Source organism: Hippocampus bargibanti, linkage group LG12, assembly GCF_051943395.1.
Source record: "Hippocampus bargibanti isolate YZ-2025 linkage group LG12, ASM5194339v1, whole genome shotgun sequence".
In the NCBI taxonomy this organism is placed as follows: domain Eukaryota; kingdom Metazoa; phylum Chordata; class Actinopteri; order Syngnathiformes; family Syngnathidae; genus Hippocampus; species Hippocampus bargibanti.
Window position 1 is genome coordinate 19628652 of NC_142745.1, and position 23071 is coordinate 19651722.

General features: G+C 42.5%; 3 protein-coding genes across 3 annotated transcripts in view; 1 reads left to right on the forward strand and 2 right to left on the reverse strand.

Moving 5' to 3' along the window:
* Positions 1 to 7304, reverse strand: part of ncoa3 (nuclear receptor coactivator 3) — a 45473-nt gene extending 38169 nt beyond the window's left edge. Inside the window, exon 1 of the mRNA XM_089009833.1 lies at positions 7189 to 7304. The gene's annotated coding sequence lies outside the window, so the exon portion shown is untranslated. The remainder of the gene's footprint in view (positions 1 to 7188) is intronic.
* On the forward strand, positions 433 to 17238 carry LOC148890832 (uncharacterized). Its single transcript, XM_089009860.1, has 6 exons — positions 433 to 571; positions 3888 to 3984; positions 8486 to 8608; positions 10336 to 10427; positions 10519 to 10591; positions 17100 to 17238. The coding sequence occupies exons 2-6, from the start codon at positions 3900 to 3902 to the stop codon at positions 17201 to 17203; spliced, it is 477 nt and encodes a 158-aa protein (XP_088865986.1). The 5' UTR covers positions 433 to 571; positions 3888 to 3899; the 3' UTR covers positions 17204 to 17238.
* On the reverse strand, positions 17036 to 22811 carry arpc4l (actin related protein 2/3 complex, subunit 4, like). Its single transcript, XM_089009859.1, has 6 exons — positions 22651 to 22811; positions 22104 to 22222; positions 20970 to 21081; positions 19607 to 19702; positions 19327 to 19497; positions 17036 to 18276 (listed from the first exon to the last, which is right to left on the reverse strand). The coding sequence occupies exons 1-6, from the start codon at positions 22651 to 22653 to the stop codon at positions 18271 to 18273; spliced, it is 507 nt and encodes a 168-aa protein (XP_088865985.1). The 5' UTR covers positions 22654 to 22811; the 3' UTR covers positions 17036 to 18270.
* Positions 22812 to 23071: the final 260 nt, after the last annotated feature.

The following is a 23071-nucleotide window of genomic DNA, read 5'->3' on the forward strand; positions in this document are numbered from 1 at the left end:
TGGGGGCACATAGCTCATGGCACCCCCTCCACCAATAAACTCCTGCGTTTGTCCAATCGGCAAAGACTACAGAGAGTTAATTGTTCCAAAAAGCTTGCTGGTTAGAAACTGGAATTGGGTGCAATGATTGTTTCAGGCTGCCCGGTTGACTTGGAGAAGCATACATGACCCACATATGGCGCGGCTTGCCTGACACTTGGGTATAACCACAGAGTTGAAAAAAAATGAGGGGGGTGTTATCAAGAGGCTAAATGAGGAGTTGCAAATAACAATCTGCTATGAGCCGCTCGCTCTCCTCGTACTCTCACTTGTTTGGGCGAAGTCACAGTAAATATTTCAGCAGTGGAAACACGCCTGTCTTGTTTTCTATATTTAGCCCAAGAGGACAAACACAGAGGGAGCAATACTACCTGTTGAGCCTTTTCAACATCACCCGTAAGAAAAGCAAACTTTGGAAAAGCCAACGGTTGATCGCAAGGTCCCGACCAAGTGACCCCCATGACACGATCCTTTTAGAAAGCAGTTGAAACCAAGGACAACTCGTGGAAACTGGAACCGAAATACGGTTGCGGTAAGGAATAAATACAAACAAAAAGCGATTTGCATTTATTAACACACAGAAATGTGGTTTTGAAACGATGCAGGCTTGTGCCTGACAAAAAAGTGCAGTATGTGCGAAAATGGAGTCGGGTTTCAACTGGGGGATACAAGCAGGCTTTCCTTTCGGTTGTGCGATGACTGTCACTCCAGGATATCGAAGCGATGGTACAGTAAAGTCTCGTTATATCGATATCGGATATATCGATAGTCCCGGTTATATCGATACTATTTCTATGCACGCACGGAGAAAATTACATGCAAACAGGGTCGGATATATCGATAGTCCCGGTTATATCAATATTTTTTCGGACTCCCTTGAATATCGATATAACGAGACTTTACTGTAATTTAAAGGACAATCGACATCTCCGAACAAGTTGCGTCGATAATTTGTAAAATTACTTCAAATGACTTCTACTGAGCGCATTTTACAAAGATTCCACCGCATATAACTATATTTTACATTTTAAGACTCGCGCTGAATATTCATGAAGTCTTGTTTTCGAGTTGATGACGATGCTTTAAGTGATGTCATGGAAGGAACGCCCCTGACCGAGAAAGCGACACACAATGCATTTTGGGTACTTTTTTTCCTCTGAAAACAAGTGTTGATCGTGAAATTAGAAGGGAAACTGCATAAATAACGCAAGGGTGAATTGTTGTGTGTCGCAGCCAATTGCGGTAACATGCATAAACAAAGTGTAAGTTGACACAAATTTCCAACGGACAAATCAGCCCATTTCCAACAGAGCTTGAGCGCCATCTTGTGCATTTTCTGGGCGCTACATTGGAGTCCAGACGGAAGGACTTCTTTAATCGATTGCAAACATTTATGCTTTCCTCTTCAGAACTATTTGAATCATATTCATAACTGGATGAGTAACAAGAAAGCATCGTCTCCGAATATAAACTCTCTGAAGCCATTGTTTTAATTCTGGAGCAAGGCAGTTTGTGAAGGACTATCCTAGCATGATGTATCGAACAAGGGGACGGGAGTTTTTGAATCTGTGCAGTTCCGAGCTCATTTTGTGGCAGTTTTGGGACACTTTAAGTCATTTTTATTGGCGTTTTGCATTTGACTAAAAATATCAGCCTGCGGGTTTTGGGTATTTTAGATGTTATAAAACGTTTTTCTGATGTCAGTTAGGAAACAAAAAAATGGTGTCGTTGTCCTTTAAGGTTAAGTCTGATGAACATTGGGGCATGTTAGTTCTAATTGGCTATTACTGTGCTAAATTAGTTTTTTGGCCTAAATTTAGCTAAATTATTCATTTTACTTTTTGTTTGTTTTGACTTCAAGATGGCGTCGCCATGAAAGTGGGTGCTAAGTTTTGTTCTTCTATTTCTTCTTTTTCCTTTCCACTTCTTTTTATAAAACTGTGCTGCTGTGTTTTGTGAATTCCTCCACTGTGAGACTAATAAAGGTTAATTAATCTAATTTAATCTGTCTTTCTATTAATATGAAACCAATCTAGACAATGCCTGTATCTTTCTACCAACCTTTCATATTTGATCTGTGAAACATTTATAAGCGCCTTTCAAAACTCTCAAGGTCACTTTACAGTCACAGGATATGTTTTTCTGTGGGTCAGCAGCGGCAGCCACACACGCCAGAGTTCACTCAACCCGGAAGTAACTCAAATAGAATAGTAAGACAAATAGATAGAAAGCTAGCTAGCAAGCCAATAGATAGCTAATAGTTAGCCAGTTAGATAGCTAGCCAGCCAGCCAGTTAGCAATTGTACGGTATTACAGAAAAGACCAAGAGAATAGACTTGGCACGATATTTCTTACTAATGTCTACATAAACAACAGTCAAACGAACAAAATAAAACTAAATAAATAATAATATGTATGTATGCATAAATAATATGACAACACAAAGACAGAGAGTCATTCATTCTTCAGCACTTGCTGTATCCTCTTTGTGACATGAATCAATTCAAGATGAAACAGGAGAGAATCAGTGTCCTTTTCAGCAGTGGATCAGGGACGTCATGGTGGAATGTGCACGCCTACTACAAGCTAAATGTTGAAAGCACACATGCAGCTGGAGCAAAATGTGTCTACTGCAGTACCAGGGTTTTTGTAATTTTTACTCCAATTGCAGGGCCCACAGCCAAACGCACTCGAAGGGGGAAAAAGAAGAATCGATATGCACAAACAGCCACCTGGGAAATGACCCACTGTGCAATGCCAAGAAAATGTGTTATTTTAGTGGCTGTGATATGAAGAGAAAATTGAGCACACGAAACAATTCAAAGCAACAGCTATGCGTGAGCTACGGGACAAAGTTTGAGCATTTGATGGCAATAATCTGCAGGCATTTACACAAGCAAAGTTGCGGGCGCAGAGCGACTTTTGTGGGTCTCGTGAGAGAAAGTGCAAAGTTAATGAATTATTGAGAGCACAGGGGCTGAGAGACAAAGAGCTAAAGCCATGCATCCCGTGCAGTCACTTCTTCAGCCCATCTGCAGTCAAAGAATGCCCGCAAAGATTGATTCATTGTTAACACAGCCTGACACCCCGCGTGAGGGAGAAAGTGCCTGATAAAAGGACAGAGAATAGAGGGACAGGGGGGCTCCATTTACCAAGAATATGCACGGAGATAGGCCAGAGGACGAAATTCCCACAGTGATATTTTTTGCCACTTTCACAAACGCAACTGATGCGGGCATGAGTGATGAATGACGTTCCATCAGCTTCAAAATGAACGCCGTATCGCAGCTCTGAAGCGGCGGTCCTCATTTCCCCAACTCAGACACAATTGAAATGGCTGCATTATTGATACGTGTTCCTATTGGATTGGATTTGCCTTTATTAGAATCACAGTGGAGAAATTTACATTTCACAGCAGCAGTTCTGAAAGGAATGAAAGTAGAAAAACAAAATACAGGAGCTGCTGGAAAGGCAGCCACTCTCGCAGCGCCGTCTTGAAGTCAAATGAACAAAAAAATTAAATAACAAATAACATGACCACACAAAGACACAGAGAGACATCCATTCTTAAGCACTTTCTGTACCCTCTTTGTTACATAAAGCAGTTCCAGATGAAAGAGGAGAGGATCAGAGTGTCCTTTTCAGCAGTGGATCAGGGACATCATGGTGGAATGTGCACATCAACTACAAGCTAAATGTTGAAAGCAAACACGGAGCTGTAGCATCCATCGACGAAAAGAGATTGTCTCACATCTCCTGTCCCACATAAATCTGCTTCAATTCCAAGCCGTGACAGTTCCACATATGCATTGGCGCTCTGCGCTGACGCTCCTTTCTTCTTATCGCAGGCTCCTCAAGCCATGCATCCATCCAGCCGCAGACTGTCCAAGAGCACCGACCTTTCCGCTGAACAAAGTGGGCCTGTGAAGATGCTGCCCATTACAGGTGCAAAAAAAGCAAAATGGCCCCAGAGCTGTCCAGCAATGATAGTCAAATGGCACCGACATTCCTCCCATTCAAAAACAGTACTGGCATATTCATGCTGTCAAAAAGGCGCAACCGCTCAGCACAGCCTCCTCCTTGATAAATGTTGTGGCCAAAAATTCAGAAAAACAGTCCATATCCATTCCACACGACGCACAACAACACAAAGTGCCAAAAGAAAACACAAAAACAAGACAAAAACAACAAAAAAAGCAAGGCTCATGAGAGCACTTGCTGACGGCTGCCTACTCGGGCGCCATCGTGGACTCCTATGAGGCCAAACGGGACTATGAAAGCAGCGGATTCCGAGTTAATTTGGTTGCAGGGAGGCATATGCAAATTGAGTGGGAACGGGCCAGAGGAATGAAGGTTTAGCCCCCCACACATATCTCACACACACACACTAAATCATGTCACATTAACTTGGCATTGTATGTGAATGCGCTTCTTGACAGAAATATGAAGCAAACTGAGGCCAACGTTGCTCCTGAGTGAATTTGGAGGAGGGCTGCTTGCACATTCAGTCAGGGGTGGAAATTACAGCATTGCGCTTCAAATTCCAAAGCTGTTGTATTTGCAACTGAAGCGACACGTGACCGCGAATCATGAATTACTATTAACAAAACAATTGGCAAAATGCATGTGTACTTCCTCCGAAATGAAATTCAAAGATGCACTCGCCACACAGGCAAGCGTTGTTCATTTCAGCGATGCGAGCAATGCCCTGTTCATCAATGACAAGAAGGTGAGCCCGACATTTTGGCCGCCCTCAACACTGAACGTCCTCCCAAAGTGTTCAAGCTCCCCTGTACCGAGGCACATCTGTCTGCATCTGCTCCCCTCTCTCGCTTACGCACATTCAACCAAACGCCCTTTTTCAAACACCTATTTCGCAGCAGTTCCTGCCAACATCAAACGCCGCTATGCCTACAGTTATAAATATGCATATGCAATCTCAGTTAAGTCCAGCAAATAATAAATAACTGAAGCTATGGAGCCCGGTTGAACGACTGAGCCAGCTCATGTTAGCTTGTCATACATACATACATAATATATACATACAGTAGACACATTTTATATATGTACGCACACTATCTAAATAGATATGTACACACAAATATACAGTGTATATACAGTAATATATATATATATATATATATATATATATATATATATATATATATATATATATATATATATATATATACATATATATATACATATATATATATATATATATATAGAGAGAGAGAGAGAGAGAGAGAGAGAGAGAGAGAGAGAGAGAGAGAGAGAGAGAGAGAGAGAGAGAGAGAGAGAGAGAGAGAGAGAGAGAGAGAGAGAGAGAGGAGAAAAGCGTGGTATACATATAGTATATCTATTGGATTGGATTGGATTGGATATGCCTTTATTAGTCTCACAGTGGAGAAATTTACATTTCACAGCAGCAAAGTGATGAAAGGAATGGAAGGAGAAAAACAAAATACATGAGCTGCTGGAAAGGCAGCCACTCTCGCGGCGCCGTCTTGAAGTCAAAAGAACAAAAAAAAAGTAAATAACAAATAATATGACAGCATAGAGACAATATGACAAAACAAAGACACAGAGAGACATTCATTCTTCAGGACTTGCTGTACCCTCTTTGTGATGACTGAAACAGTTCTAGATGAAAGAGGAGAGGATCAAAGCGTCTTTCCACCAGTGGATCAGGGACATCATGGTGGAATGTGCACGTCGACTACAAGCTAAATGTTGAAAGCAAACACGCAGCTGTAGCATCCATTGACGAAAAGAGATTGTCTCACATCTCCTGTTCCACATAAATCTGCTTCAATTCCAAGCCGCAACAGTTCCACATACGCATCGGCGCTCTGCGCTGACGCTCCTTTCTTCTTATCGCGGGTTCCCCAAGCCATGCATCCATCTAGCCGCAGACTGTCCAACAGCACTGACCTTTCCGTTTATATATATACAGTAAAGTCTCGTTATATCGATATTCAAGGGAGTCCGAAAAAATATCGATATAACCGGGACTATCGATATATCCGACCCTGTTTGTATGTAATTTTCTCTGTGCGTGCATAGAAATAGTATCGATATAACCGGGACTATCGATATATCCGATATCGATATAACGAGACTTTACTGTGTGTGTGTATATATATATATATATATATATATATATATATATATATATATAGACTATACTGTATATATATGTGTGTGCGTGTGCGTGTTTGTGTATGTGTGTGTGTGCGTGTGTGATATACTATGTGTACCACGCTTTGATCCTCTCCTCTTCCATCTAGAACTGCTTCATGTAACAAAGAGGGTACAGAAAGGGCCTCAGAATGAATGACTCTCTGTGTCTTTGTGTTGCCATATTATTTGTTATTCAGTTTTTTGTTGTTGTTTTGACTTCAAGACGGCGCCGCGAGAGTGGCTGCCTTTCCAGCAGCTCCTATGTTTTGTTTTTCTACTTTCATTCCTTTCATAACTTTGCTGCTGTGAAATGTAAATTTCTCCGCTGCGAGACTAATAAAGGCAAATCCATCCATATCTATACAGATATCTATACATACACACAAACACCCACACGGTGTTTTTTTTTGCCTTTCGTTCATATCACATATCACAAGAAAATGCGTTTTGTTGTGAGCAGACAATTTCTCCAGTTCCACTAGAGGGGAAGATAAGTCAATCTGGCCGGCTAGAAAATACTGCCCCTGAAGCCATCCCGTTGTGTTGTGTAAAATGGCAAGCGGTGCCAGAGATAAACAATAACCGAAGCCAAGTACGACATCCCGTGCATAAACCAACGGCGAGTCCCGGCGACCCGATCGCTACGGGCGGAAGATATCTTCGATAAGCTAAAGTTTGTATCCATGGAACGCGCGTGCAAACACGCGGAATAGGACACGCGCATGTGATTCAAAGCCAGTGCGCTGAAACGATTGCATTTAACGCAGAATTCGGTTCGCCAATGCAAGCGAACCACTGGGAAAGGTTGCTCGTTGTGTCACGACAGCCGCGGGACCACAGTCAGCTTCCCGTGCGGGGCGACACCAACTGCCTCGGCGACAAATTTACGCGGTCGAGCACACGACAGCAACAGGGTTCGGCAGTCGCTCGCTGACGGGTGACGAGAAATATTTCGAACAAACTCACCCGCTTCGACGGTTTCATTGAAAAACTGTTTCTTTTACATCTCTACAAACTCTCCGCCATCTTCGGAAGGACCGTGTTTGTTTAAATGGGAAACACTCCCAGACGGAGAGGCAGCTTGTGGGCAGATCCAGGTGCATCATGGGTAATGAAGTTTTGATTCGTACGGGCGGAACACAATAAGGAATGGCCTGGATTATATTTGTTTGATTGTGCATATATGTATTTACTTGTTTGTATATGTATGTTATGTATTGGCTACCAAGGGAGAAATTAAATGTAAAAAGAAATGACATTATGGCAATACGTTAGTGAAGTTCAATGCCAAAAACTAGAACAATCTACAATAGTCAGGCTTGGCAATGCTGTATCTGCTATTCTGACAATGTAGTCCAGCGTGTTTGGCAAGGCGCAAACATATAGACAGTTATCCACGATGCCTTGTCGGGTCCTCTTACGCAGACACGATAATGTATTGATTGCACAACCAGCATTTTCTGAAACAACCCCCACATCCTCAATTTATAGATAATTGATAAAATCGTGAAGTCCAACTGTTCATGTCAGAGTTTATATACAGTGAGAGAGAGGGAGAGAGAGAGAAAGAGAAAGAGAAAGAGAGAGAGAGAGAGAGAGAGAGAGAGAGAGAGAGAGAGAGAGAGAGAGAGAGAGAGAGAGAGAGAGAGAGAGAGAGAGAGAGAGAGAGAGAGAGAGAGAGAGAGAGAGAGAGAGTCAATTACATTCCTCAGAGAGCCACAGAAGGGCAATGAGGCCCTTGTTTATGCCCCATCCCCCAACAAAACATGCAAAACTGACCTTCCCCCTTGGTGAATGTGAGACACTTAATTCCACACCCCTTCTCGTTCACTCCTGCTACTTTGAAAGGACAGAAGATAACAGTTTGAAAGGACAGGAGATAGCCCTATAATCATTATTGTATTCGGTATTGGTTTACCTGCAAACAGCAACACCGCCAGCACACAGCGACCGGTCCAATAAATCCAAGACATAATGCACTTCGACCCATTTTTCTTTGTTTTTTAAATTTCATTTATAATTGCAATGAATCACAAACAATATCACTGACAGGACGGACTGCACATTGCTACGGGCGCGCTCGTGACGTAGAATATTCTGGGTGTTCTTCAGACTTTCTGTCAAACCTCTTCATGAGATGATTTCCCAAACTAGACTTGGATCACGAGAGTTGAGATGACCGATTTATCCTGTGTATTTCCGACAACTGTGTCTAATGTTTGTCATAGCGCATTTTTTAAATGTTGGACGTCTTCTACGACAGAGAGATGGCGATTGGTTAACGACAGCGTCACCTTGAGGCCTGCACGATTCCTTACACGAGTCACCCACACGAGCCTGAAGCGCGAACCTGAACCCGAACTTTCTTCCGGGGGGGACATACAAGGTACGACGCTTAACGCGAACACAAAACGGCACTTTTACTCGTGTATTTTTTCGAACGAACGTACATTTGCGTGCCCGTGTGGGCATATGACCTAGCCAAATCATTATTTATGCGCAAAATAAATAAATATAGCTCAAATTAAATCGTGTATCGTGTTGCTTGCTGCACACACAATTTGTAATAAGAGAGTAAACAGAAGAAGGCAGCGACTTACTTAGCTTGATACTGAAGTTTGTCGACATACAACTGTTAGAGGCCTCTGATTATTTATCGAAAGAGATTTCGTTGAACTATGAAAAACCGTGCCTAAAATATTTGAAATGATCTTCAGAGTGTTTGTGGTGTCACGCGTGTGTATGATTTTGAAGTGCGCCTTTCAACCCTTTCATGTCTTGCAATTCCTTGATCTCCTTGATGTGCGTCTCACCCTGACGCATAGCACACGCTTGAAAATTGTATAAAAGGAGCTGTCGCGGGACAGAGAGATTGGGCGAACCACGGGGCAGAATCATCTCAGACTCATCTCGGACTCACGCCCGGCATGAGCCGGGCGTCGGACGGACATCACGGCACGACTTGCTCAACTCCACGCCACGATCAAGCTCTGCGCGTCACCTGCCTGGGAGATCTGACAACGAACCTACTTACAAATAAAGAGAAACATCAAACTCTTTATGTTCGCGGTGCATTTAGGAGAATAAAGACTCGAGATGGTCCTTCTTGTTTAGATCGTACAAGTAGGATGTTTATTTGCCGGAGCGCAGAAAGCAACCGCTTCCCTCAGCATTGTACAAAAAGTCTGTGACTTTGGTCACTGTCAAAGGACCGGAGCGTTGTGGCTGGGTTGCCAGATGCGCTCAACATCCAACATTATGCATCTTCTTCTTTTCCTTTCGGCTGTTCCCTTCAAGGGGTCGCCACAGCAAATCAGTGTCCTCCTTCTTCAGAGGTTTGATCCGCATGTTTGTTTTGGCCACGCTTTATGCATCATTTATCTTAATAAAGAATATCACAGCGTTGCACAAAATGAGGATACAAAATAACTGTTTCTAAACACCCCCACTTACATGTATACTCCATTTTCGTATTAGACATCAAAAAAAGAAAATGATGGCGAAATCGGACTGTTGATATTCCGTTTACATTTACTGTAGCGCCTTACAATACAATACAATACAATACAATACAATACAATACAATACAATACAATACAATACAATACATATTGATTGTGTGTGCTGAAGTGCTTTAACAACAGCTGAAGATATAACAAAGCACATAACATGGACAGGTATCATATACAAGAAATAAAGCAGTCACAAAGATGGTAGAAAGCACTAGGGGGTGAAACCAAGATCAAGTTGGAATCATGTTGAGTCAAATGCCAAAGAGTACAAGTGAGTTTTGAGACGGGTTTTAAAGATATGGGCAGCGAGGGGGCTTGCAGCTGCCCTTTTCGCTCTCTTTCAGGATCATCCCCGCTTGTCATCTCCCCCCCCCCCCCCACAGCTTCCACGCAGATAAAGACTTTTAATTGGGTAATAACCATACCACTAACAAGTCCCTGTCTTGCTTCCTTCCTTGACTGGTTGTGCTCCTTTTGTTCAATGCGCCTTTTGCGAGTGTTTTGTGCCTGCATGACGCTAGAGCTTATCCGCTACAGTAGGGAAAGGATTTGCAGTATGTTGAGTTTCAAAAAAAAAGTTATCTTTCCCTCTATTCGAAAGACGGAGCTCTTCCTCAAGCCAGTTCTCTTGATCAGCATCCAGACTATGCCGAATCCATCTTCCTCCCGATGGACCTTTGCACTCTTGATAAGGTAAAATGATTTGAAATCTAGGTGCAGTTCACACCCTTGAACCGTTTCCCCGTCCCAAAAATGAACATGCTGTTTTGCGTTTGCAACACAGAATATCCAAAAGAAAATGGCCTTCTCGGCGGATGTCAAGTGGATTTGGCATAACTGCATCATATACAACGGAGGTGGGTTGCATCTTTTTGCCTAGGAGTGTCCAATCTTTTTTGTTGACCCAAGAGCTACGTTTCATGCAACTGACCTCCCGCAACGGACACGTTACAGAAAAATAAAGTCATGACAAGACTTTGCATCTAAAGTGTAGAAACAATCATAGGTATCTATTGCATTTGAAAATGCTTCTGCTTCGGATGGCCGTTCTTTGCCATGGGTGGATTGCAGATGGGATCAACTTTGAATGAAGAAGTAGTGTGTGGTCCATGCTGGGATATATCAGTCAAAGTCAGCTTGATTGTCAAATATGCTAATATGCATGACATACAGCACAGATACGTCTTTGTAAGCTCTCAGTCGTACAGGAGTGGTCCATCGATGGGAAGGTTTCTTCAGCCGTCATCTGTACAAAATTGAAGGTTTCGGACGTTTCGCCTCCTATCCAAGAGGCTTCGTCAGCGAACTAAAGTCTGACTGGTCGTATCGGCCCTATTTATATATCCCTAATGTCCAGACATGGGGGGGGGGGGGGGCTGCCTCTCCCGGCCGTTCTCCACCCGCTGTCATTCTCTAATCACGGACACGGGGCATTTATACGGTATACAATGCCGGATGATTGACTCAACTCGCCACCGTACCTGGACTCTTCCTTTGATGCGCGAGTGTATCCGGTCCGAGGTATTTTCCCTGCGTCCCATAAATTTATGTCATCTTCCGGGATTGCGTCATTTTGCACCCTCGTGTGCCATTTGCTTTTTGGCGTAGTAAGCGGGTCGGATCACCCCCTGCCTTCTTACTCGCTGTGTTTTCTTTTTTTTGTGAATAAACATCCTGCTTGGGTAGTACGTGTGTGCTTTGGGATCCCAAACATTCCACTACTGTAGTCTTGGTAAGACAAACAACCAGCCACCCTCACACTCACACCTAACGACAATTTGGAGTGTTCAGTCTGCCTGCCATGCATGTTTTTGGAATGTGGGAGGAAACCGGAGGACCCGGAGAGAACCCACGCGGGCCCGGGAGAACATGCAAACTCCACACATGGACAAAAGGCAAATGCTGCCCCCTCGCGGAAGGGAAAACATTTCCAGTACTTTATCAGCACCCCCAGCAAGAACAAACAAAACACAAACAAATACATGAATGGCACTCCACGTCATCCTTTTCAATTGCCAATTAAATTCGAGAATGTTAAGTGAATGAGTATCACAGATATGACAGTCAGACACTGTGGACGAAGACTCGAACCCAGAAAGATTGTCCCTACTGCCGGAAGGAGACGCAGACATTCATAACAGACGTCTGAATTCTGCAGTCCCTACATGCAAATTAAAGTGATACATTAGTCAAACATAGTTTTTGTTGATTATAAAACCACGCCCATGTAACGTTCTGAGCCCCCACAGCTGTAAGCAATAAAACGTTGTCTTTTAATTGGTTCTCTTCCATGAACTGAGAAATTTGTAACCTGGCTAATAAGCTCTTCCTGTGAGGGAGTTCCAAGGCCATCTGCGCCTTGACTGTGGGCCTATTATTTGGTTGGCCAGCTAAGCACGGGACTTTTAAATATGATAACTTCTTATTCTCCATCAATGAGGTAATGTAGTTTACATGGCACAATTTTAAATTTTGGTTGGGACTTTAGCAAGCATTATGGATTTTCACAAGCTTGCGTTGCTTTCGCGGGCTGAAGAAAAGGATGTGGCGGGCCAGATTTTGCCTTGACTTTGACATGAACGACGGTGCCGTATGTGGTATACAATGCCCCGCGGCCGTGGCCAAAGTCTTTTTTTTTGCTGTTGCTGGCGGCTGCTTGCCTACAGTGTTCTTATTTATCTATTCGCTAGCTAGCGGGTGAGTGAGTGAACGCTGGCGCGTGTGGCTGCCGCTGCTCACCCACAGAAAATAACTTATCCGGTGACTGTAAAGTAAACCTTGAGAGTTTTGAAAGGCGCTTAGAAATTAAATGTATTATTATTATTATTATTCGACATTTTGAATAGTAAAACAAGACTGATAGAAGTTGTTCCTGACAAGGAGGGCCATGACGTGCAATATCAGCGTGCATACCTCAAAAAGAAACTCTGACAGTCACAGAACCTTTATTTGGAAGCGCACTACTGACAAACGCACTTCCAGAAGAAATGTCCAATGATGCCCATTTCCGTTTGGGTCCGTTGCGATGCCTCACATTGGCTTGCTGATAAAGTCTAGTCATTGTGGTTTGCCACCAACATTTGCTCGCCAGCTTGAAGTGACATCTGGTTTCTATGCCTCATCCACAGGGTAATAATAATAATAATAATAATAATAATAATAATAATAATAATAATAATAATAATAATAATAATACCACTACCACGACTACTACTACTACTACTAGTACTACTACTACTACTACTACCACTACTACTACTACTACTAATAATAATAATACATTTAATTTATAAGCGCCTTTCAAAACTCTTAAAGTCACTTTACAGTCACAGGATGTTTTTTCTGTGAGTGAGCAGCGGCAGCCACACGCGCCAGCGTTCACTCGACCTGGAAGTAAATGGAAAGCTAGCTAACCAGCTAGTAGATAGCTAACAGATAGGTCACTAGATAGCTAGTCACCGAGATAGCTCTATAGCAAGCTAGCTAGCTAGTTAGTTAGCTAATATACTGAATGACACTAAAGTACACAGATAGAAACCTAGCTAGCCAGATAGTAAATAGCTACTAGATAGCAACAGATAGCTCGCTATATAGCTAGCCACCTGGATAGCTATATAGCTAGCCAACTAGAGTTAGTTAGCTAATAGATAGCCAGCCAGACAGCTAGCTCGGTAGATAGCTAATAGATAGCTAGCTAATAGATAGCTAATATACAGAAAATAGATAGTAAATAGATAGCTATCTAGGTAGCCAGCTAAGTAGCCAGCTAGGTAGCTCGAAAGCTCGTATACAAATGATGTAATGAGAACCATACAACTACAGGTATGAAATCAGTTTAGGATTTAAAAACGCGACTAACGTTTAGCTGTAAGGTATGACGTGAAGTAAGGCCACCAGTGCCTTGGCAGCGATTACGACTTCAACTATTGAGAGAAAGCTAACGGATGGAATGATATAGTGTCTGAAACTCATGACAAAGGTTTACCAGACACCTGGGCAGACAACTCTGAAAAATTGCCTGCCCCCTTTTTCACAACTTGAAACACAATAAGAAGACTCACCGCAAAAAAAAAAAAAAAACATTGTTGCAAGGTATTAAGGATTGACAATCAGAATATATAACAGAACAACACTTTAAAATAAATTACAAGTGAGACCTCAGTTTACGAACTTTATTGGTGTGCAAGCCAAAAAGTGCGTATCAAAAAAAAAATCCCATAGGAAACCATTAAAATGGGAATAATCCGTTCCCGGGTTTCCATAAAATATACTTTTCAACTAAATAAGCCTTAAAACTACACACACCATACCTTATTCTATGTGTAATAAATGTGCTATTGTATTGTAATGAAAGAAATACACTGCATTGTATCATAAAGTCACTTTATTTACATTTGTGATGGTCATTGATGGCTTGATGGAATGGCGTTGGAGGTCCGAGGTCAAAGGGAATTGTTGTTTGGAAAGAGAGTCACATTCCATAAGGACTGTAATTAAAGAAATAAATTGTGCTATAAAATAAAGTCGTTTTATTTACCTTTATGATGGTCATTGATGGCTTGATGGAATGTTGTTGGAGGCCGAAGGTCAGAGGGAATTGCTGTTTGGAAAGAGAGGCACATTACATGAGGACTGTAATTAAAGAAATAAACTGTGCTGTAAAATAAAGTTTTATCTACCTTTTTGATGGTCGTTGATGGCTTATGGAAGGACTTCCATAAGGACTGTTGGTAACTTAACCTCTGGTGTGGCTTCTCTTTGCCTCTTTGGAGACCCATCATTTTTGCTGATTAAAAACCTCTTAGTTGACACCTGTTGCTTTCTGACTTGTAAGATCTTACGAAGCTGAGGCATCACATTATTGTTCATCATGTTGATGATTGTCATAGCCACAGTCTTTTCTGGATGGAACTGTTCGATAAAAGCCTGCACACCATTCCACTTTGCCAACATTGCCTTTATGAGCTCACTTCATGGTGCAGCCATCTCCTCCTCCTTGACCTTAGATGTTCTCGAACCATCCGTTGCTGGCTTCAAAATCCTCAATAAGCGCCGAACTTCCAGTTTGGCGCATGGCGATATTGGCGTGAATTAGCCGACCTTTCTCGCATAAAATAGCTTTACTCACGCTGTCGCCGGATAGCTGCTTTTCGTTAGTCCAAATTAACAGAAGTTTTTCAACTTCTTCGATTGCCCGTCGCTTTGAGAGCACGGAAACACCTTTTGCAACAGACACACCTTTGATGGCTTCTCTGTTCCGGAAAATGGTAGCAATGGTTGACTTAGCATAGTCGTGCTCGGCCACTAAATCACACAAACGCACAACTCGTTCGTGTTTTTTAATTATCTCCTTCTTCTCAGCGACGGTGATTTTATTTTGTGTCTTCTTGGGCTGAACAAGAGCCTGTGGTGGGTTTTTTTTGGTCCCATAATAGTAAAATTATCAGCAAAAAGCTCCAAGGAGGCGATCGATGTGTGCATTCAATGAGAGGGGGCTTGGAAAGTAGTGCCGGCTGTAGCGCTATTCGGTCGTGTGCTTCTGTCGAAGATCACTCCGCCAGATCCGAAGGTCGTGTGCTTTGGTGTTCTTCCGCCGAAGATTACTCCACCAGCCGTGGTGGGTGTGTATCATGAAAATAGTGCGTATTTCAAGGTTTAATTTTCATAAATTTGATATTCGTAAGATGAAAAGGTCGTAAGATAAGGTGTTCATAAGCTGAGGTCTCACTGTAATTGATGTACATACCACAAATGCCCCCTTGCTTAATTTATGGTAAATATCCCTTGCTGATGATTTTGCTCCAGTTGTCGTTTGTCCATACACTGTTCGGCATGTTGCACGATGCAATATTTGTGTCGTCTGCTACAAGCCACGTGAACTCTTCTTTCCACGATGCTTTTAATGTACATTTACGTTTTGTAGCGTCATACATTTTGTTAGCTTCTTTTGAATATTTCTTCTGGGGCTGAGGTTTTGGTTTAATTCCTAACCACTTATCCATTTTTCTTGTGTTCTCTGTGCGTCTACTTTGGGAAATGATATGCAAATGCACCCGGAAGCACGAAGTTATTCAATGCTGTCATGATCTGGTTGGCGACCAACGGGGGGCGCTGTCGGCCCCGCCTGCACCTGCACAGGTGCTGGTCGTCCCGCTCAGATTGGCGACCAACGGGTAGCGACGTCAGCCCTGCCGGCGTCTCGCAGGTGCTGGTCGTTATAACCACTGTCACTTAAAAGGACACCCGGCACGACCATCTGTGTCGGTTCATTGTTTGCTGCATGTTTGTTGCATGCATTGTGTATGTATTTGTTTAACCTTGGCGGACTTTTACTTTTGGTCTTCTTTTGATACTTTGTATTTTTTCTGTTCAGATGATTTTGATGTTTTACATTTTGTTACTGCTGACCTTTAACTTAATACAATTTGTCAAACAACCTCCTGCTCCCTCCTGCCTGCTTTTTGGGATCCGCACCCGCCTTCACCATCTTGCAAAACCTGACAGATGCAGGCTCCTGATTGGCTGCTGAGTATGTAAATTGCCAAACGAACCGAAATGTCCAAACCGGACGAAGATTTCGAAATCGGAATAAAGCAAATATTTGATTTGAAAAAAGAAAATTGTTTTTTTTTTTTTCTTGAAAAAGTTGTCGGCCATCCGGGCGGAGACATTCTGTAAGTTGTACGCCCGACGTAAAAGTTGCACGCCCCGGGCGTCCGGGCAAACGTTATTTCAGACACTGCCGTTATTGTGGTTGACATTGGACAATTTGAAATTTTGATTTCAGACTTTCGCAAGCACCGTGGAATTTCGCAAGTTTGATTTGCTTTCGCGGGACGAATAAAATGAATGTTCAACATTGATTCTCTTCCCAAATTCTCGTCCCATCTCAAAACCCACCTATTTAAAATTGCATTTTCTGTGTACCTCTTTCTCTTGTTTCTATTTATAATTGTATTTCATTTATTGTATTCTATTTGTGATTGTGTTTTATTATAGTACCTATGCTTGTCTGTGACTCTAAAGTGTCCTTGAGAGCTTTGAAAGGCACTTAAAATGTCACGTATTATTATTATTATTCCATTCGGTTCAGCGGCTACACACCAAGAGCTTCCTCCCAGCATAGTTCATGATATCCTTCCATTCATGATATCCATCGATCAGTGTCATTTTTTGCAATTGCGAAAAACCCCTCGAACTCTCTTCGATTCTCATTCTCAAACTCTCGTTTTGCCAAAAGCATCCCGACAGCGAGTTTCTTGCCAGCTCGGAAAAATAAGTTTCACTCCAACATTTGCAAAAAAGGTAGAAACGGTGGCACTTTTATTTCAACATCATTTAGCTGACTTTTTTTTTACATTTCAGCATGTGTCCCTGAAGAGCACGAGGACAATGAACGGGTAGACGAACTGACGTCGACACAGCACGAACACCTCACCACTCAAAGGAGAACCGACACCTGTCCATAATTTGTAAAATCACTTCAAATGACTTCTACTGTGCGTATTTTACAAAGATTCCACCGCATATAGCTATATTTTATGTTTTAAGACTCGCCCTGAATATTCAGGAAGTCTTGTTTTCGAGTTGATGACGATGCCCTAAGTGACGTCACAGAGAGAACGCCCCTGACCGAGAAGGTGACACACAATGCATTTTGGGTACTTTTATTTATCTGAAAATTTCGTGTTGATTCGTGTTGATGGCGAAATTAGAAGGAAAACACATAAATAACGCGATGGTGAATCATTGTGTGTTGCACCAAGACTACTATTTGACATTGTTGACACAAATTCCGAGCAGATAAATCAGCCCATTTCCAACGGAGCTTGGGTGCCATCTTGTGCATTTTCTGGGACGCTACATTGGAGTCCTGATGGCTCGAATTGATGCGGAAGGACTTTTTTATTCGATTGCAAACATTTATGCTTTCCTCTTTAGAACTATTTGAATCATATTCATAACTGGATGAGTAACAAATAAGCATCTTCTCCAAATCTGAAGCCATCGTTTTGATTCTCCAGCAAGGCAAGACGTCCTGGTGTGACATCACGAACAAGGGGGCGGGATCTTCTGAAACTCGCCATTTCCAAGCTCATTTTGTGGCAGTTTTGGGACACCGTAAGTCATTTTTATTGATGTTTTGCATTTGACTAAAAATATCAGCCTGCGTGTTTTGGGTATTTTCGATGCTATAAAATGTTTTTCTGATGTCTGTTAGGAAACAAAAAAATGGTGTCGGTAGTCCTTTAATTGCAATTGAACGCACCTAGCGTCTGCTTTCAAAGACACCTGCGTGTTTTAATACTTTAAGGACCGTCTTTATTGTTTTGGCCCTTTTTTCGAAGCGGTGGAAAACAGAAAGTGGAATGTATTTCTTTTTATAGTCACTGATATCATCGAGTGCAGGGATGAACTGATAGAAATAAAATCTGAAGACGTCACCGGTGGGTGGCTGATGTTGCCCCTCACCCCTGATTGTTTACACCCAAATTTCTCTTTGGACTGGTCGTAAGGCGATGGGCGGCGTCGGTCCTCAGAACTGTGGAAAAGAAGACAAACCTGGGTCACATGACGACTACCGGATGTTGAAACCAATGTTCCCTCTAATTTTTCATGTGTCTGAGCAGACACACAAGCTCCCTGAGCACACTGAGGACCACTGTGAGCAACATCAGATTTGTACTTGTGATGTGTCGTTCGCGAACGAGCCGGATCTCTGAAGTGAACGAAGAGAGCCGGGTTCCTAACAAGGAGCCGGAAATGGGAGCCGACTTTTTTTGGCCTCTATTCCCCGCCCCCAGTCTTCGGTGAAAGCCACACGTGATTGGTCGATATCCGTGGTAGAGGAGGGAGGGGAGAATTACAGACATATGCAGCAGTGAGGAGGGGGATTAGGGTAGACAGGTGGACAAATGTTATCACAATATATTATTATTCAATTATATTTTTTACTAGTTGGTATGATAGCATTGTTAATATGACAAGCAAATTAGTGACAGCTGATCATCAGACCAGAGTAACCACAGGGAAAGTGAAAGCTCGTGGATGCTCTCTGTGCACATATAAATCAAGCCATATAAATATATTTGATATAGTGTATTTTTTACATGAGTTATTTGTTTTTCACATAATTTTATATGATTTTTGGTAGTTAATTAATTGAAGCAAAAAAAAAAAAAACCGGAGGAGCCATATGGGAGCCAAAAAGCCGGATCTTTTTAGTGAGCGGAGCCAATAGAACCTGCTCTCTGAAAAAAGCTGGAATTACCATCACTAATGTGTACGCATTGGCCGCACAGCAGTTTCACGCCAGTATCACAGGCACATTCGCACCGTTCTGCTCCGATTGGCTGCGTAGCGTTCCGTGAACTGTACGGCATTATTGGCTCGACACCTGACACTCATTAAGTTACATTGCAAAATGTGCGCTGCATAGATGTTCTTGTGCGCTATGATGTTATGATGCAAGCAGTGCGCGATTGCGCACGCACGCAGCTTAGAGGGAACATTGGTTGAAACTTAGTGGCTGCATGCACTGACAAAGCCAATACGAAGCATTGGGGAGGGGCATTTTCCACCATGGCTTTACATTCTTAAGGAACTCCTCGGCGACGATTCGGGCTCTGGCGTTCACGGACAGCTTCATCTCACTGATCTCCTTGTCGATCTCCTCCATGAAATGGATGACAAAGTCCACCAGCTTGTGCTTATACATCTGCTCCGTGTGGAAGTTGGTGATCAAGAAGCTTATATCATAGCCCTGTACCAAGAAGTTTGCACACGTCATGTTGGAACGTGGCGAGCGGGAAATTCTTTGTTCGACAATCACCATGGTGGGCAATTGCATCACCCGCAACCTTTTGGCTTACCTCCACCGGCTTCCTCCTCAGAATGAAAAAATTCTCTGCCCTCATCATCATGAAGCGCATAAACTTGTGGCAAAGGATTTTCTCGATCTCATCAGCCTGAGGTGGCAGACAATACACCGTCGTTTTTAGGATGGACATTACACAGAAAAGCAACACAATGATTTTGACAGGACAACATCTAACAATGCATATCTCTAAATAGCCATTGCTGGACTCCATGAACCTGGAATTCGGGATTTTGGAGCTTACCAGGGAGTTAAAAAAAACAGTGATACCTTGGCTTAGGAAAGCTTTAGCTAACGAACTTTTCACCTTATGAACGTTAAATTCGCGAAAATATAATCTTGGCATACAAACTATTTTTTGGGAAACACACGGAGCGCCACAATGAGTGATGTGTCGTTCGCGAATGAGACGGTTCTTGGAGCTCCTGAAATGGCAGCCGGCTTTTTTTCCCCTCAATTCCCCGCCCCCAATCTTCGGTTAAAGCCCCGCGTGATTGGTCAAGATCCGCGGTAGAGGAGGGAGGGGACACACGCAGCAGCGAGCGGAGGGGAGGGGTTACAGAAACACACACGAAAGGGAGATGACAGAGCTTGAAACAAAAAAACAAAAGTGAAAAAACAAGAGTGAAATGGTGAGAAAATGGATAGGAAACAGTGAAATTCGTCTCAACTTTATTGATAGTTCAAAGGCAGTGTGCAGACTGCAAGGTTAAAATATCTCATCAATCAGGCTCCACATAACCAGCACAAGCCATCTGTACAATTTAAAAAGAACATACAAACAAGGGAACCAGCTATTAATGAAGTTTGTAGTGTGCCTGCCTCCATATGTTGCTATTGCAATATTACAACTTCCAAGATGTACAACCCAGAGCTCCTTGAGACACTTTATGCAAAAAGCTATCCATTCCATCAAGCCATCAACGACCATCACAAAGGTAAATAAAACGACTATTATACAGTACCGTTTATTTCTTTAATTACAATACCATAGCACATTTATTATACATAAAATAAGGTATATTGATTGTGTGTAGTTTTATGTCTTATTGAGTTGAAAATTGTTTTATGGGGACCTGGGAATGGATTATTCTCATTTTATTGGTTTCCAATGGGAAAGTAATGTTTGGAATACACACTTTTCACCTTACACTTTCTGGGAACCAATATTCGTAAGCCAAGGTATCACTGTAATCGCAAGCAATCTAATCTACTGGTATTTGAACGTTTTTTTAGGTACATTTTGAGGACAAAACAGGAGACATTTTATAGACACATGGGAACAACTTGAGGTGCTAAAATAGCGAAAGCACAATACATCTTGGATGTGATGAAATCAAAAGATTCTCGCCGATTACCTGTTTGACAGCTATGCTGACCCTGACTGAGTTGATGGACCCCTCGATGAGAACCTTCTCCTTGTCATTGCGGCTGATCACAACAGCTTGAAGCAGCAACTCCTTACTGCTCCTGTGAAACCAACCATCACGACATTGGCATTAACTTAAAGGACAACCGACACCTCCTAACAAGTTGCATCCATAATTTGTCAAATCACTTAAATGACTTCTACTGCATATAGCTATATTTTACGTTTTAAGACGCGCGCTGAATATTCAGGAAGTCTTGTTTTTGAGTTGGTGACGAGTCCTGACGTCACGTCACGTCTGGAACGGCCCTGACCGAGAAAGCGACACACAATGCATTTTGCGGTACTTTGTTTGGTCTGAAAACTTTGTGTTGATGGCGAAATTAGAAGGAAAACACATAAATAACGCGATGGTGAATCGTTGTGTGTTGATACTCGCTGACACAAATTCCCAGCAGACAAATCAGCCCATTTTCAACGGAGCTTGGGCGCCATCTTGTGCATTTTCTGGGATGCTACATTGGTGTCATTGACGACTCAAATTGATATGGGAGGACTTCTTTAATCGATTGCAAACATTTATGCTTTCCTCTTCAGAACTATTTGAATCATATTCATAACTGGATGCGTAACAAGAAAGCATCTTTTCCGAATCTGAAGCCATTGTTTTGATTCTCGAGCAAGGCAAGACGTCTTGGAGTGACGTCACGAACTGGGGGCGGGACCTTCTGAAAATGGCCAATTCGCAGCTCGATTTTTTTTTTCAGATTTAGCACACTTGAAGTCATTTTTATTGGTGTTTTGCATTTGACTAAAAATATCAGCCTGCATGTTTTGAGTATTTTAGATGCTATAAAACGTTTTTCTGATGTCAGTTCGGAAACAAAAAAATGGTGTCGGCTGTCCTTTAAAGGTGAAAGCAGATCAAATGATCCCAAATGAAAATACGTCCAATTCTCGGGCTCTCGTTCAGTGTCACTTGCCTGAGCTGCAACAAGAAGCCAGTTTTCACCCCTTGCATGTAGGCCGGCATTTTTCTGCCCTCCAAGATTGATGTGCGCGAGTTTGCACAGGTTCAAACCTGTGTGTTAGTGGCAATCCTCCGCGTAGCAGAGCAGCATACCTGACTTCCACCTCAGGCTTGTTATGACGCTCCACCACCTGAGAGGAGAAGTTCTCCAGACACAGAGCCGCCTGCAGGGTGGCCCTCACAGCGTTTAAGTAGGGGCGCAGAGTCGCTGTCTGGTGACAAAGTCAAGTGCTTGTATGTTTTACACGAAAAAAGGAAGGAAAGTCACCAAACATCCCGATCCAGGGAGCAACGTCCGGTTCAAAAGCCAGCTGAGAGTTAAAAAGATGAACAATGTTGAGGGACCCGTCTATTAATCATTTTGATGCACACCATGATTGAAATGATGCCAAATCTTTGCACGCGATGTTGACTGGTTATTGTTTTTATCAACCCGTTTGACAATTCATGACACAGAACTCACAGAAGGGGGAATGGAGCTTGAAGAGAAAACGATGCAACCCACTTTCATTTATACGAAAACCGCATTATAATAGAAACAGACAACTAACATGGTAGATGTGGTTGCAGCTTGCCGCTGGCCAAATAATGCAAAACAATAAATTAACTAAGTAAATGGCTACTTGAAAAGAATCCTTACCATTTTGCACTGGAAAAGACGGAAGTTCGTAAGCCACGCCTGGGGACTACCGCTTCCGTAAAGCCGACATACTCCAGAAACAAAACCGATGCGCTTGTTTTAAAATTTTTAAGCAAGAACGTAGATTTCGCTACGCTGTCGGTATTTCTGCGAGTAGGCTCTTCACCCCGCCCGTTTTGTGTAGCCGCATTTAAAACGAGCACACCTCAACGACGAGTCCATTTGGTTCCGTGTTTAGGGGAGACATTTTTTATGTGGTGGCTGTGTTTTACGACAAAAAAATCAAAAATACAATTTTAAGCTCAGTTTCAATAGTTTTAAAATATCTTTAAAATACTATAGTCAATGGCGTGAGAGGACATTTGTGAATAATTTTCACCCACATCATAGGACAATGTAGTTTGATCCGACGCTATCAAAC